The sequence below is a fragment of the Budorcas taxicolor genome, chromosome 11 (assembly GCF_023091745.1).
Source record: "Budorcas taxicolor isolate Tak-1 chromosome 11, Takin1.1, whole genome shotgun sequence".
NCBI classification, from domain to species: Eukaryota; Metazoa; Chordata; class Mammalia; order Artiodactyla; family Bovidae; genus Budorcas; species Budorcas taxicolor.
Window position 1 is genome coordinate 96,008,418 of NC_068920.1, and position 19,190 is coordinate 96,027,607.

The window sequence follows — 19,190 nt, forward strand, 5'->3', positions numbered from 1 at the left end:
TAATACCTGTGTAGTGAAAGAAAAAAAAAAACTTTTACTGTTAAGTTTTTGTTAATTGGAAGATTGGGGTTAACCAATGAAAAAGGAAGTAGAAGAGAAAATCCAATTTGTAGAAGCAGAAAGGTGATATTCCTGTTTATAGAAAATTCCCCTGACTCTGAAGGGAGAAGAAGGAATTTGATTTGGAAACATTAGAAGGATGAAGTCTGGAATTAGGATGCTAAGAGAAATATCAAGTGAGTAATAATAAAGGACGGGGTGGGCTTCCCTGGTGGCTCAGTGGTAAAGACTCTGCCTGTCAATGCAGAGGACATGGGTTCAATCCCTGGTCCAAGAAGATCCCACATGCTTCGGAACAACTAAGCCTGTGTGCCCCAACTACTGAGCCTGTGTTCTGGAGCCTGGGAGCCACGACTACTGAGCCCATGAGCTGCAACTACTGAAGCCCGTGCACTCTAGAGCCCGTGCTCCAGCAGAGAAGCCATCATAATGAGAACCCCATGCACCAACCTAGAGAGTAACCTCTGCTCTCTGCAACCAGAGAAAACCCCCATGCAGCAACAAAGACCCAGCACAGCCAAAAATACATAAATAAATGAAAATTATTAGAAAAAAAAAAGAAGTGGTTGATGGAAGTTATGCAGAGTCCAGGCTGGGAAACATTTGGAAAGCGGAAAATAGAATGATGAAGCATCAACATTAGCCAAAGATAAGAGGCAGAAGGAAAAAAAAATTTGGAGGAGTTGAGGGGCAACTTTTACTTTCTCTCCAATTATAATTTTTTTCAATAGATTGATAAAAGAATTCTGAGTCAGGAATTCTGGGGCAGTATCATCATTAGGATGTTCCCTTTACTAAGTGCTTGTGATGTGCTCCACAATGCTCCCAGTGCTCCACACTATTAGCTTATCAAATCGTCACAACCCTGAGACAGACAGTATAGCTTATCTCTAATTTACAGATGAGGAAACTGAGGCAGAGAGAGCACCTGTCTTAAAGGGGCAGAGCATGGATTTGAACCTAAGCAGTTACTCTCTAAAGGCTGCACACCACCAAGCTAAACAAAACAGCAAAGCAATCAAGGCAGGCAGTCCCAGGTCAGAAGACAGTTACAGCAGCTATAATGTATTGGGTGGTTATTATATGCCAGAGACTTCTACTAGAAGCTTTACATAGCTTATCAACTTTATTTCATTCTCATTATAATCCTATGAAGTAGGTACTGCAATTCCTTCCCAACTCAAAGTTCCATGTACATATATCTGTATATGTATTTGCATGTACCTTTTTGGCGAGGTTGAAAAATTATTGTTTGGTATAAGGTAATTATAAATTACTCTGATTTGGGATAATTAGGGAAAAAAAGGAAGGAATCAGAGACAGGGAAGAGAAAAGAGAGAAAAAGAAGAAGACATATCAGAAGTAAAGGTTTCGGCAGAGAAACTTTTGAAGTAATAAGGAAGTGAGGGGAAAGTAAACCTAGGTCTTAGTACTAACTTTTGAGACTTTAAGAAAAAGGAGGCTGAGATAACAATTTGGGACAAAGGTATGCTGGCAGAATTATAAAACTCAGTTATTTGGGGTGGGGTGTAAATGAATGCATCTGCTACTTATTCCTAAATATTAAATAGAGGTTACCAACACTTTTCAATGCAAGCATACAAGCTTCTCTTTATCTCTGGGAGCATAAATAGGGCCTGGATGAAGATGCAATAAAAATAATAAAATCAGAAAAATTTTAAGTTGGAACACCAGTCTTAAGAAGAAGCCATATTAGACATAATAAGAATAAATGAAATCATATCATATGCATCTTATTCCAACTGAGGAGAGACCCTCAAGTAACTGGTAAGTGAGGAATAGTAAGTGAAAATGTACATCAATGATTTCGCATTATGATATGTGTGAAGAGCCTCTGATAATTTAGTGTGCTATCTTAATATTTTAGTACACATTCAAACATTTTACATGAGCTTCTACAAGTCAACTCATGATCTGATTTCTTCCAACTCTCCCCCCACCCCCACCCCCCCCCAACACACACACCAAATAATGCCTTCAATTCCTCCAGGGCAGGTTTGTCCAGACTCTAACCCTCACAGGAGAACAAGGTTTTGTACTACTGTTATTACTCCCACTGGATTTGTATTGAGATATCTGGAAAACAGTAGGGAAGTCAGATGACTTGTCCAAGGTCACTAAGATGCAAGCCAGACTTACCTGCGTTTCAGAGGCCATGCTCTTTCTCCCCACTCAACTACTTTTGAAGCCCGGAGCGGCTGATGGGATCGGGTAGGGTCGGTTGGTGAGGGAGATGGGAGGGTGTGGAGCATCCTCCTGAGGATGAGGCTGGACTAGGAGACTGCTGGGAGGGCATGGCGACCCCGATCGGGGACTTGAGATGGGTCTCGAGGGAACTTGAGGGGCTCCGGGGCTGGAGAAGGTTATGGTGAGGCGGGCCTAGGCCGGTCTAGGGAAGCATGTAAAGGATTCTGGAAAGGGTCGTGGAGGTGAGGAGGGTTCAGGCAGGGCATGGGCGGTGGGGGAGGGGTTCCACCGGCCCCGCGGGGCCCGGGGACGAGCAAGGCAGGAGCGAGATGGTTTCTCCGCAGGCCTCGCCAGGAGCGCAGGTGCGCCGCGGCCGGGCCCGAACCCACGCGGCTGCCGGCTCCCTCACCCGGCGGCCCTCCCGGTCCCCGCGGGGTCGTCCTCCTCCGGGGGCCCGCGGCCTCTCACCTGCCTGGTGGCCGCAGCGCCGCCCCTCCTCCTCCATCTCGCAGCCCGGACCCCAGCTTCGCCCGCCGCCCCGGCGGATGCCGAGCTGGAGGCATCATGGCCATCGCCGCCGCCTCCGCGCATCCCGGGAGCCGCGGCGAGCCGGGGCGCGGAGGCGCAGTCACGGAGACGCCGAGGGCGCCGCCCCCTCCGCTGGACACTCGGGCGCTGTGCCCCGCCTGCCCCCGCGCCCTGGCCGCCTCGCGGGCCTCGTGGGGCACCGGGGCCGGCAGCTCCCGCCGCCGCGACCTCCGTTCCCCGCGCCGCGCGGTCTCGGGCGCGCCGTTTTGCCGCTCGGGAAGTGGGGGCTCCCTGAGGCTGGCAAGAGCTGACATATGGAGGAAGAGGGGGGCGGACTGGGTGGAAAGGAGGGCAAAGGTGGGGGCGCCGATAGCACACAGCGTGACCCATGGGGGCCTTGGCCTTAGAGAGTGAAGACCGTGGACAAGGCGGGGTGGAGGCTTCACGTCGCTAAGAGCGGGGTCCAGGGCCTTCCCTGGGCTTCTGGCCGGCCCGCCGCCGCCCACCTCTCCCCGTTCCTGGTGCTTCCAAGTGCGCCTGCCTAGCTCCTCTCTACGCTGCTGCTAATACTTTGCTCCTAGATTAAACTGGCGTCGCCTTCCAGGGTGGTACCTGGAGACCCAGAATTTGTAAATCACGTCATTGTAACAGACTTCAAATCAAACCAACTTTAACGTCATTTTTTTTATTCCTTCTCTCAGCTCACTGAGAGGGAAATATCTATTAGGAAACAAATGCGAATTGCAAAGAAAGTACCCATGAGAATGGGTAGGAAATGGGCAAAAGCCAAGAAATCATGGACATCACTCAATGCCATGTTGAATGTAAAACATCTTGAAAAGCCATGTATGCAAAACTAGCTAAGCTAATTTTAGTAAAGAATAGGAACCAAAAACGTAACCAACCTCCCATCCTGGGATGTGGACTCCCATCCCAGTTCACAGTGTGTCCAAAATAATGAACTCATTATGTGGGTTGTAGTCTCAAGAGCAATCAAGTAGCATTCCCAAGTATGTTTGCTACTCGGAGACAAAAGGAAGCAGGTTAAGCCCTTTTTCTGCTGCTTCAGTGTGCCAGCCTGCTAACTAGGATCTTGAAAATTCCATTCAAGTGAAGTACTTAGGATATTTCCATTGAAATTATTTTGGCTAATGGTTATCTTTTAAAACAGAACTGTTTGGTACCAACAAGTACCAAAGAATTTGATTTATGCATATAACGTATTTTCCCTAAGTCACCGCCCCCCACTCTGCTTTCATCAGAAGAAAAATCAAGAAGGCTGGATAATTTATGAGGTAGATATTCTGTCCAGGAGTTGATTGTGCTATCAGAATTTACAAATAACTTCAAGGAAAATTTCCAATTCCCACAAAAGTCTACTCTCCTACCACTTGCAGCAATTCTAATCTATGTTGTAATGGTGACCTCAGAGGCTAGAAATAATCGACCAAAAAACATCGTTTAGTACTGAGTGGAATTGCCATTCAAAGTGGAAACTAACCAAATCTCATACTCCTCTCCATATAAATTAGCTGTTGCATAATTTCCAGCTCGTTTCCAGGCATGTGGCCATATGACAGAAGGATATTACAATAGGTCTTGGCCAAAATGCCACGAGTTACACCTATGGGAAAAATTATCTCATACTGGACACACACACACAGTCACAAGTTGTAAAAGATCAGTTGGTCTAGAATAGAGTATCTGGAATCACTAGTTCCAAAACTATTATCAACAAGACTAAAGCTACTGTAATTATGCCTACAGAATGTACCAGCAGTGTGTCAAACTGGAAAGAACACTGGCTTCACAGTCAGAAAGTGGAAAGTCTACAAATAAACAAGCAGAGCTGACTAAACATATGTTAAGATAGGAACAGACTATCAGTTTGCAGGAAAACTACCATTCTGGTACACACTGACAATGGAAACTGACACGTGCACTTTGAGGAAAGAACATCAGAGCCATAAAAATGTTTAAATTCATGACCCACAAATCTCACTCCTTGGAATTTATCATAAGGAAATATTTGAATGTGTTTTAAGCATGAAGTTATGAAAATGTTCACTGTGGTGTGATCTGCAGCCTAGAAAGCTGAAAACCTTGATGTTCAACTATGATGGAATACTCGTTACAGTAACAGGAGAGGTGGCCTTTGGCCACAAAAACAACTACAAAGACTACAGAAAGTTAACTCTTCCAGTAAGACAAAACAACTCACTGGTCTTTTCTGGCCACATTACTAATCGTTCACAGTAAGAGAAGTAGGTAAATTTTCCTCCCAAATTTTGAAACACAACTTGCAAAGTCTTTCTTTTTTAAAGGATGCATTTGGAAACTAAAGATGATTTATTGGCTCTTACAACATTAAGAATGCAGGCTTTCTCTTCCCCTTACTTCTACCTACCACTGGCCCCCCCACCCCAAACCTGCCTTAACTAAGTCTTTCAGGTCCAATCAGCAGTTTGGTCTGCCTTCACACACCTTTCCCCAAAGTCTTAACACTCAGTTCAGTTCAGTCGCTCAGTCGTGTCCGACTCTTTGCAACCCCATGAATTGCAGCACGCCAGGCCTCCCTGTCCAACACTGGCCTTCCCTTAAAATGGTTCCTGCTGTCGTTCTCCATCCTTTTGAATGCAGCATATTTAGACAAGTTGCCATTCATCCCTTTTCTCCCGCTCTTCCTTTTCATTCCTGAGGTCACTGACAGAACCTTTAGGAGGTAAGTAATTCACAATATAAGCAGTTAGAGTATCAAAGTAATAAGCAACTGCTAAACCTGGTATTCCAAAATCACTGCAGATGGTGACTGCAGCCATGAAATTAAAAGATGCTTACTCCTTGGAAGAAAAGTTATGACCAACCTAGATAGCATATTCAAAAGCAGAGACATTCCTTTGCCGACTAAGGTCCGTTTAGTCAAGGCTATGGTTTTTCCAGTGGTCATGTATGGATGTGAGAGTTGGACTGTGAAGAAGGCTGAGCACCGAAGAATTGATGTTTTTGAACTGTGGTGTTGGAGAAGACTCTTGAGAGTCCCTTGGACTGCAAGGAAATCTAACCAGTCCATTCTGAAGGAGATCAGCCCTGGCATTTCTTTGGAAGGAATGATGCTAAAGCTGAAACTCCAGTACTTTGGCCACCTCATGCGAAGAGTTGACTCATTGGAAAAGACTCTGATGCTGGGAGGGACTGGGGGCAGGAGGAAAAGGGGACGACAGAGGATGATGGCTGGATGGCATCACTGACTCGATGGACGTGAATCTGAGTGAACTCCGGGAGTTGGTGATGGACAGGGAGGCCTGGCGTGCTGCGATTCATGGGGTCGCAGAGTCGGACATGACTGAGCGACTGAACGGAACTGAAACCTGGTATTTGGAGAAGGCAATGGCAACCTACTCCAGTGCTCTTGCCTGGAAAATCCCATGGACGGAGGAGTCTGGTAGGCTGCAGTCCATGGGGTTCACTGGGAGTCAGACAGGACTGAGTGACTTCACTTTCACTTTCATCCATTGAAAAAGGAAATGGCAACTCACTCCAGTGTTTTTACCTGGAGAATCCCAGGGACAGCGGAGCCTGGTGGGCTGCCATCTATGGGGTCACACAGAGTCGGACACGACTGAAGTGACTTAGAAGTAGCAGTAGCAAACCTGGTATTAGAATCACTGGGGGCATTTTAAAAACTCACTAAGGTACCTTGATTTTAGGTCTCGAATGGGCCTTTGGGGTCTTCACCAGTGGTTCTCAATCATGGCCACACAACTGAAGCACTGATGGAACTTTTAAAAAACAGATACCTGAGTCCCAACCAGAAAAACTCTGATTGAGGGCCACAGTGGGTGCCTAGTATGTTGTATTTTTAAAAATTCCCCACTTTAGGAACCTCACCTAAATATAGCTTAGCTAGGACGAAACTGAAGTGGTCAATATAACATAAAGCCTCACTGCTCAAACTGTGATTTCAGGACCAGGTATCAGTATCATGAGCTGGGAGTATGAACTGAAATTCATATTCCAGGCACATCAATCTGAGAATCAATCACCCAGGTAAGTGTTGTCGAACTTTCCATGCTGACAAAAAATACTCACGTGCCTACTGAACAGGGTAACCACTAGCCACAAGCGGCTAATGAACGTGTGAAATGTGGCTATTGAGACTGAGTAATTTTTAATTTACTTTAAATGTAAACAGTCACATGTGGGTGCAAGCTACTGTAGCTGGGCAGGTCTGATCTAGATGATTCACTCTGGTCAGAGGGCATGAATTTATGGATCCAGATCTATGAATGCAAAAGGAATCCACAAGTCACTGGCTCCAGAACTGTCTTCTCCTTGTAATGAAGACCAAAAACCAGGTGTTAAAAACAATCCATTTATTGGGTTTTAAACTAGTTACACAATTGAAATAATCAGGTTGGCACTACTCTATACAGGGATTACGCCTGTGTATGCTGACACTTAAATACTGTACCAGGACCTCTGCTGTGCTTAGGCCTGTATCAAGTCATTCAGCAAGTAGATACTAAAAAATATACCGTAGTGTTCCTTTAAGGAAGACTGTACAGGGTGTGTTGCAAGATGACATTCACCACCTTGTGAAGTACTTCAACCTAGAAGATACCTTGCATTCTATAAACTGGTCACAGGCAAACACGTGGTGTTCGCATTTAGAGATACACACAAAAAAGTTACATAAAAATTCAGACATTCTAAGGATAAATGAACTCAAACCCACACCTCAGCTTTTGGAGCATGAAAAGATAAAGAAAATAATTTAAAAACACACAAAAAATGGCATTCAATTGGTACAAAAGCCAAAAGTCACTATAATAAAGAGCTACATGTGAATCTTTACAAGTTAATTACACAATGGTGTTTTGTAAGAGGTTGCATCTGTACAAAGTCTTGCCAATGCTGTCTCTACAGTTTATACAGTCTTTTACATCTATGTAACATTTATTAAACAAGTCAATTAAATATTAAGACTTATTAGTCTCTCAACGATTCTGCAGGCCAAAAAAAAGGGCAGGGGGAGGGAGAAAAAGATTACAGAATTTCCGCAAACACAGCAGTCTTCCATTAGTAAAGTATAACAGTTTTCAAAGAGGGTCAAACAGTATTTGTAAAGAATACAGGTAAAAATCATTCAGTCAGGGTTTTTATTGTTGTTGCTGTTTATTTTCAAAATCACACGCTTGTATACATACATAACAATCAATCAAAAATTTATTCACCAAACCCCTGGTTTTTCAGCAACTGCTCTTCTATTCAGCACCAAAAACTCCAGTCTGTGGGAAACACGTGGACACAGACTTCACTTCTGTGTCTTGGTCGAGCAATCCATCAGGTCCTTGGCTGAGTTCGAGACTTGCCCTCTTTTCTTTCCCTCTTCACGGCTCTCCAGCCCCAAGGCTCTCAACGCTTCAGATGTATGGCCCACAGCCCTACCACCATCTAAACTCAACAGCCATTTGGAAAGAATTCAAAATAATTTGAGATGAATGAAATGACAGGACCTGTGTTACAGATGGGCATCCTCCATTCCAAGTGAACGGTTTCATAATGAGTTCCTAGACTCTGTCTGGTCTTGTATGTCATGATCATACTGGGTAATTATTTCTAGTCTGAGACACTGTGGCTTTGTCAGATGCCTCAAAGAAAAAGTGATCAATATACTGGAAATACTTCCGTACAAGTTAGGAAATCAAACGGCAGCTGAGAACCTGTGGAACTCGGACTAACTGGACCAGACACAGAAACCACCAAAATGATGAGAACTCAACAGAGGCAGAGTTTTTAAACCTGCAGAAAGCCACCACAGATGGTACCTGAGGATCTGGAATTTTTGATGAAAAGAGCTTGAAGTGAGGACTACTCATCTGTATCAAGGAGGAGAAAGGAGGGGGGGAGGAAAGCTTCAGTTAGACAACAGGACATCCAACTCAAAGAGGCAAATAAATGAAATCTTTTTTCATCCTATTTCAATAGAAAGGCTTCTGGGCCCTACCTCTTTAATACAGAACAGATAACAAATACTTAAGAACGGAGATGAAATATTTTCACAACTGTAGAAGCCAGAATCCCTAGGACAACCCAAAATGGCCAGGCCCCACTCAGAGGCAATTGTGAGTAAGAGCTCTTTTCTTTTATTTAACCATAAGCCCGTAAAAGTTGTCGCATCAATTCTCTGCTTAACACCCAAAGCAGAGAAAGAAAAGTATAAAATTCTCCGGGAACTTCCACTGGGTCATAGCAAAAGTCGTGAAAACAGACTTGTGTAAGCTCTGCTGCCTCACCTTTCTATGCATAATAGCAGGGCGACACAAGGAGGTCGGTGAGAACGAGCAGCTGGTCGTCAGTGAATTGCTGTTTGTGTTCCTGCCAGTTATCATGGTGCGTCCTCCGGAAATTGGATAACGTCTTTTTTACAGTCATCTGTAGGGATAAGCAACCCACATACATTTCACTTTAACCTCTCCAAGGCTATGTTCAGGATACCTTTAAGTAGCGATCCTTCGGGAGTTCAGATCTTACACTTCACGAAGCGCTACACAACCAATAAACCGATCTTACCTCAAAAAGCCACCTAGATTACTTCTTTAGAATTGGTACCAGCTTCACTGCAGGACAAATGACTAGAACTCATACCACATTGTTAAATCAGTTTCAATATATACTTAATATATACTTAGTCAAAGTGAAAAGAACCAAGTCATTGGTCTTCCAAGTTGTTTAATGTAGGAACACAGGTGTTCAGTAAATAAAACCATCACATTTTCCTGTTTAACATTAGCCTTTGGTTAGATACTTCCTAAGTATAAAATGCGAGCGAAACAGAAGTATAAAATTTAAATATCCTGACAACACTGGCAATACAGTTTGCTTCCATTGGACTGGGAAGGACAGACCATATGGTAATTTTCTTGCTAACAAAAGACCTCAAATATAGAAAACAGTGGGGTCTCTGCAAGGTTTTAATAACTACTGATGAACAGACGTGGCTCTGGCAGAGGCAGCAGTAGTGACCTTATTGAAGACGACAGCCCAGAGTATGTAGAAAATTATCAGTCTAAATGGTTTCCTAGAAAATTATCACTGTTAATATATGTGCAAAGATACCAAGGGAGAATTTTACCTCGATTGGCTGAGGGTCATTCAGATGTGCACTGAGATTCATAAGGAGCTGGGGCATCCAGGTGGGAACATCGTAAGGACTAGAAAGAACACACGCACCCAGTCCCAGCACCCCAGCGTGGCGTTTCACCAACTCTGCAAAGAAAAAAGCGTTTAAATGAATAGATATTTACAGGACTCTATTGTACTTGCTATAGTGAGATAAAGTTAAGTTTTCCATTATGCTAGTTGTTTCCATTCTGTGAATTTCTGCCTTTAAATGACTCTGTATACACACACATATCAAAAACATGCTTTTAAGCCTGAACTAAAACATCCTACATCCTATATTTTATAGGCTCTCTTTCTTTTTAGTGATACAAGTTAAAGTGCTTTCAAATTCTCAGTACAGACCTAAAAATACTTTGGAACTTAATTTTTAAAAACAAGGTGTTCAACTTAAAAAAAAAACTAGAATTTATTGTATGCTGGTATATTATTTGGACAGAGGAGCCTGATGGAATACAGTCCATGGGCTGACTAAGAGTCAGACACAACTGAGCTTTCACTAATACAACTAACACTTTCACTGTTATGTTATTGGAAATTCCCATTAGGTAACTACATGACATAATTAAAACCCTGCTAGAGAAAGAGAACAGCACTTGTGTTTTTGGGGAGAGGGAGGAGATTGGAATTTGGGATTAGCAAAGGGAAACTACTGAACATAGGATAGATAAACACTAGGGTCCCCCTGCACAGTTTAGGGAACAATATTCAATATCCAATGAAAAGCCATAATGAAAAAGAATGTGAAGAAAAAATATATATAACTGAGTGATGGAACTCCAGTTGAGCTATTTCAAATCCTAAAAGAGGATGCTATGAAAGTGCTGCACTCAATATGCCAGCAAATTTGGAAAACTCAGCAATGGCCACAGGACTGGAAAAGGTCAGTTTTCATTCCAATCTCAAAAGAAAGGCAATGCCAAAGAATGCTCAAACTACCGCACAATTGCACTCATCTCACACGCTAGCAAAGTAATGCTCAAAATTCTCCAAGCCAGGCTTCAGCAATACGTGAACCGTGAACTTCCAGATGTTCAAGCTGGTTTTAGAAAATGCAGAGGAACCAGAGATCAAATTGCCAACATCCTCTGGATCATGGAAAAAGGAAGAGAGTTCCAGAAAAACAACTATTTCTGCTTTACTGACTATGCCAAAACCTTTGACAGTATGGATCACAATAACCTGTGAGAAATTCTGAAAGAGATGGGAATACCAGACCACCTGATCTGCCTCTTGAGAAACCTATATGCAGGTCAGGAAGCAACAGTTAGAACTGGACATGGAACAACAGACTGGTTCCAAATAGGAAAAGGAGTACGTCAAGGCTGTGTATTGTCACCCTGCTTATTTAACTTATATGCAGAGTACATCATGAGACACGCCAGGCAGGATGAAGCACAAGCTGGAATCAAGATTGCTGGGAGAAATATCAATAACCTCAGATATGCAGATGACACCACCCTTATGGCAGAAAGGAAAGCACTAAAGAGCCTCTTGATGAAAGTGAAAGACGAGAGTGAAAAAGTTGGCTTAAAGCTCAACATTCAGAAAACTAAGACCATGGCATCCGGTCCCATCACTCCATGACAAATAGATGAGGAAACAGTGGAAACAGCGTCAGACTTTATGTTTTTGGGCTCCAAAATCACTGCAGATGGTGACTGCAGCCATGAGATTAAAAGACGCTTACTCCTCGGAAGGAAAGTTATGACCAACCTAGACAGCACATTAAAAAGCAGAGATGTTACTCTGCCAACAAAAGTCTGTCTAGTCAATGCTATGGTTTCTCCAGTAGTCATGTATGGATATGAGAGCTGGACTATAAAGAAAGCTGAGCCCCAAAGAACTGATGCTTTTGAACTGTGGTATTGGAGAAGACTCTTGAGAGTCTCTTAGACTGCAAGGAGATCCAACCAGTCCATCCGAAAGGAAATTAGTCCTAAGTGTTCACTGGAAAGACTGATGTTGAAGCAGAAACTCCAATACTTTGGCCACCTCATGCAAAGAGCTGATTCATTTGAAAAGACCCTGATGCTAGAAAAGATTGAAGGCAGGAGGAAAAGGGAACAAAAGAGGATGAGATGGTGAGATGGCATCACCAACTCAATAGACAAGAGTTTGGGTAAACTCCGGGAGTTGGTGATGGACAGGGAGGCCTGGTGTGCTGCAGTCCATGGGGTCACAGAGTTGGACACGACTGAGCAACTGAACTGAACTGAGTTACTTTGCTGTATTAGAAGAAATTAACACAACATTCTAAATTAACTATATTTCAATAACAGAGATCAGATGCTTTTTGGCTATGACATTTAAATTTCTCTTTAAACATGACACAGTCAATCAGATCTCACTGTCTTGTTTGCCTTGATGCTCAATTAGAGTGTAAGCTCCTATAGAATGAGTCTTCTCGCCCTCTCACCAAATGCCTAGTGAAGTGATGATATTCCCCTCTCCAAATGAAAGCAGGAATTGTTCTGTCTACTCAGCTTCTTCTCTCAGTGTGTGTGTGTGCTAAGCTGCTTCCGTCGTGTCCAATTCTTTGAGACCTTATGGACAGTAGCCTACCAGGCTCCTCTGTCCATGGGACTCTTCAGACAAGAATAATGGAGTGGGCTGCCATGCCCTCCTCCAGGGATCTTCCTGACCCAGGAACTGAACCCATGTCTCTTATGTCTCCTTCACTGGTAGATGGGTTCTTTATCACTAGCATCACACATAAGTTGTAAATTCTAAAAACAAATATTGTAGAGCCTCAAAAATAACTAATTCTGGTACCTCTCTTTATAAAGCAATTTCAGGTGAGTGGGTACAGACTTGATTTACTCTAATAGCTGTATGCAGCAGTGTACACATTCCTTGGTCCCTTTCTCAATTTTAGCTTTTATATCCCAGGTCTTGCCTTCTATATATGCAAAGCTTCTCAAAAGCAGCTATTCCTGGTACCTAGCATAGACCTACACACACACAAGCATCCAATAAATATCTGTTGAGCAAGCCTGGTTAATTCCCAAAAGGTGTTTTCTACCAGTATTGTTACCTGCAGAAGGAATCGTATCTCCTACAAAACCAGGGTCACGCTTCCTTTTCTTCGGTAGTTTTGTTTTGCAAAGTTGCTCAAAATGAATCTGCATAGGACTGTCCATGGTAAGGAAGTTACATTGTAACAGACCACTTAAGGTGGTAGCAGCCATTTCTCTAACCTGTAGAGATAATCACTTCCATTAGACTTGAGATCCTAAGCCTGGGGAGGTGGAGAGGGTGGTGTGGGAACTGGGGTGGGGACTTTCCCTGATACTTGTATTCAAACTGTGTAAATGCTCTTTTGCAGTTTCTTAATGGAGAATCCATCAGGCTCTTAAAGGGTCCTGGTCTCAAAACAGATGAGTCACTAACACTAGGCTTACAGAAAGTAAACCCTTACCCATGCTATAAAAAATTAATTCTCTGTACATTCTTTTCCCACTGACTGAGTTTTTCTTATCTAGAGTTTAACTGTAAAAGCAGTGCCAGAGCATGACATTAAAATACAACTTTCCTAGACTCTACATCCCTTAAAACAACTGCCGTTGTTATTTTCATTGGTAATAAAGACACAGGATAATTTCTGTAATTGGCATACACAGTAGAGATTTATATCCGTTTTAATTCTTACAAACTTCATAGGCTGTTTTAAGACTATAAATACAGTCTATAGAAATACTAATAGTTTTTTTCAAATTGAAATGGGAACTCAAGTTTTGGGAAGACAAAAAATAGCTGTAAAAAGTTATACACATCACAACAGTTTCTCCTAAACAGTCATAAGGAAAGGCAGTAATAATTTGAAAAAATGGTTTGCCACTTACTCCTTCAAAATATTTTTTCTTCAATTTTTCAGTGTGAAAAATGGTTGCATACAGTAACAGCTAAGTTTAAGCCTACTACATGGAGTAAAATACAAAAATAATGTGTAAAAGTGTTCTAAAACAAGATCCAGAAAACAGTCCATTTTGCTATAATATCTAAAGGTAGGAAACACTGTCCTTGGAGATGTCTACCTTTTTATGTCTATTCTTCAATGAAAAAAAAAACAACCCTCTAAAACAATTTACAGAAAGCTGCAAATGTTTTAACTGGAGCTTGTCAGAGTTACGACTACAGTGTGAGTACTCGGTAACTAGACACATCTGCTCCGAAGGACACAAGCAAGCTGGAATGCAAAACAGGTTTCCAGTCCCAGTTTCCTGTAGATACAAATGTATTTTCAGCGCTCTCAAATAAAGTATCTATAATCACTGGGAGTGCTCCACTGCATGGAAAACCCATAAAGTCCACAAAATAAAATAAACAAAAATTTCACAAAATTTTCAATTACTTTTTCTTAACCGAAAGCCAATTTAGAAAATTATGTCTTATTCCATAATTATCACATCATGCTTTTCTTGCATTAGGCTCATGTGAACTAACATGGTCTTTTTGTACAAATATTAATGCTTCCTTAGCAAAAGCTGACTTCAATTTCTCTACCAAGGAAAATAAACAGGGATAACAATCTTTTCTTAAATCTACTGAACAACAGCACCTTTGTGTAGATTTTCATTCTCTTGAAACTGCTCTCATACACATTCCTATTAGCCCTTTAAAAATTAGTAAAATAAGCAGAGTGTTATCATTTGCAATTTCATAGATAAGAAGACTTTGGTTCATCAATGTCATCTGCCCAACTGCAAAGAGAAGCCAGAACAAGAATGTGTCCAGTGTTTGTTTACACATGGGGTATCAAAACTAATTACACAGGGCTACGTTAAAATTAAAGTTACTTAAGAGGCGCCAAAATGCTTTCTTTAAATTTATTAAAATTTCAGTTAGCTATAACTTAAATTTTACCTCCAGCTGTTCATCCTCCAAAAGACTTATAACCAGCCACCTGATGTCTTTAACTGCATCTTCATTGTTTAGGAAAATAAAGAGGTTATAAAATACCATGGTCTGGAGGTAGGTCAGTACTGTGTATCTAGCATGCCAAGAACTGCTTCTTGCTGTCTGTGAATGAGAAATCAGAAGAAATGACAAGAACATGAGCTGACAGTGGCATTATACACAAATAATAGAGATTTCCAATGTAACTCCCCTTTTACAAGTACGGCCAGAGCAAGCTCATCTTATATTTCCTTCTAAACAAAAGGGCACACAAGCTGTTTCCGGTAAAGTTATGTACTCTGAATGTATGAATGAGAGTAAAAGGAAAGGAACCCATGGATAAAAGTCAATTTTAGAAGAGTTATTTATAATTAATGACGTAACTCCTCCAAGGGTTGCATATTATCGTACTTTACTTTTGATAGTAGTAGGTAGTGTAGTTAAAGCAAACAAAACGGGGAACTGCTGTAGCCTACTGCATAAAAAATACCAAAAAACATCTTTCAGTGGCAATCAAACTTAAAAATCTGAAAACTGAGGGAAAGTGTCCATTTTTTATATTATATAAGACACATGTAACTGGGTAAAGCTGAGCACAGAGTACACTAAAAATGCAGCCATGGGACTTCCGTGGTGGTTGAAACTTTGAACTTCCACTGCCAGGGGTGCAGGTTTGATCCCTGGCTGGGGAACTAAAATCCCACAGATCCCACATGCTATATAGTGTGGCAGAAAAAAAAAAAAGAAAATTTTAATTAAAAAAAAAAACAAAAAAACGCAGCCAGAAAATAGACACTCACTTAGGTCTTTTTACCACAGATCAGAAAATAGAAGTGAATAAAAAATAAAGGGGAAATGGTAAAAGAGAATGCTCATCCCCACCCCATAAGCACGTTGTATCCAAAGTGTTCCAAGAATTAGCTCTTTATACATACAGAAAACATGGGGGTTGAGTGATCTGCCCAAAGTCATAGAAGTTGGCAGCAAAGCCATGTACAGATTCTAAATCTATTTCTTTGGCCAACATATGTCTTCTCTCATGCCAAAAGAAGATTCACAATGAATGCAAGTAGCAGGTATTTTGTGCGTCACAGGTGACTTTGTGAAATTCTTAGAATGGTAAACCAAAATTCTAACCAGAGATATAAGTTTCTGATATACACTCTTACTTGATTTAGCACCTGAAGTACCAAAGGCACTTGACGAGGGTAAAGCAACCCCTGAGACATTAGTGATAAACATAACTTTGCATCTCTTTTCAGTTCATCATAGCTATTGTCATTTTCCACTGGGGCAATCTAGAGAACAACAAGAACAAAACAAAACAAAGACATCAATTGAAAAACAGCCGCTAAGTACAAAGGCATCCTTACATGAAAGAAATCACATTTTTGACAACTTCTACAGAAAAAAACAAACATATACAAAACTAAAGAACAGTTTAATGAATTCCCACGAATCAACCAATTCTTCAACAATGACAAATTTATGGCTAATCCTTTCATTTTTTGCTCCTCTATTTTCCCCCTCCCTCAATTATTTGAAACAACTACCAAACATATTTCATCCATAAATATTTTATTTTTACCACTGAAAGACAAAGTTTCTCATTTAAAAAACATGTCATGACATTATACATAAAAACTCATTACAGCTAAAATATGTTCAGTAGTGCTCAAATTTCTCCAAGTATTTCATACATGTTATCACAATTACTTTGGGGGAATCTGGTTCAACATAATAGCCATACAACACTGCATTTGGAATGTCTCTTAATATTTAAGAAGAATCTATAAATTTCCCCTACCCGCTTTCAAAATTCCTTTCTTTTAAAACAAGGGGGATGGGGCAGGTCCTTTGTTTTTGTGGTCTCCCTTATTATGACCTCCCTTTCCTTACTACATTCCTTTGCGGCATCTACTGGCTCTAGTTTGTCCTGTAAAGAAGCCATTAGATCTAGAGGTCTGAATTTATTTAAGTCTGACTGGGCACAATATAAGTATTAATAGTATTGTGTATTTCCTTCACTTACATCCAGTTTTCTTTTTGCGATGAACTACTATAAAAGCATAAGTTTCCAAAATAGTGACACTCATTCCTTCTCCGTTGTTGCCTAGGATGCTTTATGGGCCTCCCTGGTGACTAGTGGTAAAGAATCCACCTGCTGATGCAGGAGGCATGCGTTCAATCCCTGGATCAGGGAGAGCCCCTGGAGAGGGAAACAGCTACCCACTCCAAGATTCTTGCCTGGGAAATTCCATGGTCAGAAGAGCCTGGTGGGCTACAGTCCATGGGGTTGCAAAAGAATTGGACATGACTTAGCAATTAAACAACAGAGAAATGTTTTATACAAAAACCTCTTTCTTATACAGAATGATTTCCCTAACCTTCAGATGTGAAAAATGAAACCATTTTTTAAAGTATCATTAAGAACCAATGAATTTCAACAAATGTGATGGTTGTAACCCACTGTAGTTACTCTTCTTTATAGTGCTCAAATTGGCTCCAAGTCCTTTAACAACTACAGCATCCCTGGTTTCTGGTGTGACAAGATGACCTAGGTTTATTCTGTACATTTCTCAGTTCAAACCATATTTTTTAAAGAGAAAGAGATCATGTATTAGCACACTGTTACTTCTGAGCATCTGAATCTTGAAGAGAAAGATGCAAGGTGACAGCACCCTGAAGAGACTATTAGATGCTGTTACCCAGGTCTTCAGAGCTACTGTGGTTCCTACTCCGTCCTTAAGCTGTTACTTCCATTCTATGAACTATGCAGGTATCTCCGAGTAATTGAGCTAATTGACTACTTTTGTTGGCATGGTCACTATAATGCTTACAACCAAAATACAAAATAAGAATACAATGGTATAAAAAAAGGATGATCCTAATCTTTCTTCTGCCTTGTTATCATACAAATTTATTATTTTTAGTGTATCACAGATCAGACTCAACTGCCATTAAACTGTGCTAACCTGTAGAAAGTGCTGCTCCTTTAGATGGAAACACGTCCCCTCTCTCATCCTGACCACTAGCATTTGAGCTCTTGATTATTCCAAGTTAAAGTCTGGTTAAAGACTTGTAACAGACATCTTACACTGTGCTCTCTAGGTCACAGGCATTATCTTATTTCCACCTCATGAGGGATACTCCTATTATTCCACACTTCATAGAAGAAGATAACCTTAGATGCTCAGTAGCTTGTCTAAGATCACCAAAAAAAGCACCTGTCACAGAAAGGATTTTAAACTAGATTTCTATTCAAAGCCTGTGCTCTGTTAGTTATTCTTGGTTACAAATCCTCTTCTCTCATTCTGAAGCAAAATGGAGAATCTTAAAGTAGAATACACAAATAACTGAAACTTGCACCGTGTATTTCCAAGGGTTATTTTGGGGAAGGGGGATATAAAACTGCTTTTCATGGGACAGGAAAAACAATAGTTCATGTAGAATCAAATAAATACCTCAAATATGTCCAAAACAGAACTACCGATCTCATCTCCACGATTTCTGTGCTCCTCCTACAGTTTAGTCAGCTGTACAGTCCTCTCTTTCTTTACTCTGTGCATCTCTTCTGTCTACACAATAACGCTGCGCATCTGTGCTGGGATACCTGCATAACCCAGACCCCTTTAACCACGAAGACCTAAAAGAGGTTCTCAACCTCAATATTTGTACACTGAGGACAACTGTTAGGCCCGTTACTAGCAAACTAATGCAGTATAGCATTCTAATGATTTACATTTTTTTTATAAATTTCAAGTGGATTCAAACCATCCTATCAATCTCATTCTCATACACTATTTGCTTTCGGACTTTTTTTCTGAGTGAAGAAAGGGGGCGGAACTCCAGCTAGTCTAGCATTCATTGCATATTACCCACTAACAAAACTATAAGCTCATGTTCTATACCCACTGTGAAAGGCAGTGGAAAAAACTTTAAGCACCACTGCCCTAAAGACAAATCAAATCTACACCAAGGACTCACAAGTAACAAAGGTGTATCTGTACCTATACTAATAGCCACCGTCCACTTTTATAAAGAGAAGATCCCAAAGGTATTCTGGGTATCAGGCCCTACAGAGCACTTTAAAAAGTATTTTAGTAGTGAATCTTTTGAAAATTACCAGAAGTGTTATCTTTTAGAATCTCCTAAAGACAAAATACACTGTGGCAGATCAGAAGTTTAGCATGCCATTTGCTTATAAATAGTGACAAGGGCCCTGGCTCTTAAACAGCAACAACTGGATTGACCAACAGCTATCACGTAGCGCTGATATTTGTACTAAGCCTTCCCAATCTGCAGTAAGACTA

At 41.2% G+C, this 19,190-nt stretch overlaps 2 protein-coding genes across 2 annotated transcripts in view; both read right to left on the bottom strand.

The window, feature by feature from the left end:
- Nucleotides 1-2,840, bottom strand: part of ASB3 (ankyrin repeat and SOCS box containing 3) — a 161,504-nt gene extending 158,664 nt beyond the window's left edge. Inside the window, exon 1 of the mRNA XM_052647499.1 lies at nucleotides 2,737-2,840. Coding sequence (XP_052503459.1) covers nucleotides 2,737-2,840 — 104 coding nt within the window. The remainder of the gene's footprint in view (nucleotides 1-2,736) is intronic.
- Nucleotides 2,841-7,162: 4,322 nt separating this feature from the next.
- Nucleotides 7,163-19,190, bottom strand: part of PSME4 (proteasome activator subunit 4) — a 96,317-nt gene continuing 84,289 nt past the window's right edge. Inside the window, exons 42-47 of the mRNA XM_052647439.1 lie at nucleotides 16,047-16,175; nucleotides 14,845-15,000; nucleotides 13,016-13,178; nucleotides 9,932-10,065; nucleotides 9,093-9,231; nucleotides 7,163-8,675 (exon numbers count right to left, since the gene is read on the bottom strand). Of these exons, the coding sequence (XP_052503399.1) occupies nucleotides 9,097-9,231; nucleotides 9,932-10,065; nucleotides 13,016-13,178; nucleotides 14,845-15,000; nucleotides 16,047-16,175 (717 nt within the window). The 3' untranslated portion in view covers nucleotides 7,163-8,675; nucleotides 9,093-9,096. The remainder of the gene's footprint in view (nucleotides 8,676-9,092; nucleotides 9,232-9,931; nucleotides 10,066-13,015; nucleotides 13,179-14,844; nucleotides 15,001-16,046; nucleotides 16,176-19,190) is intronic.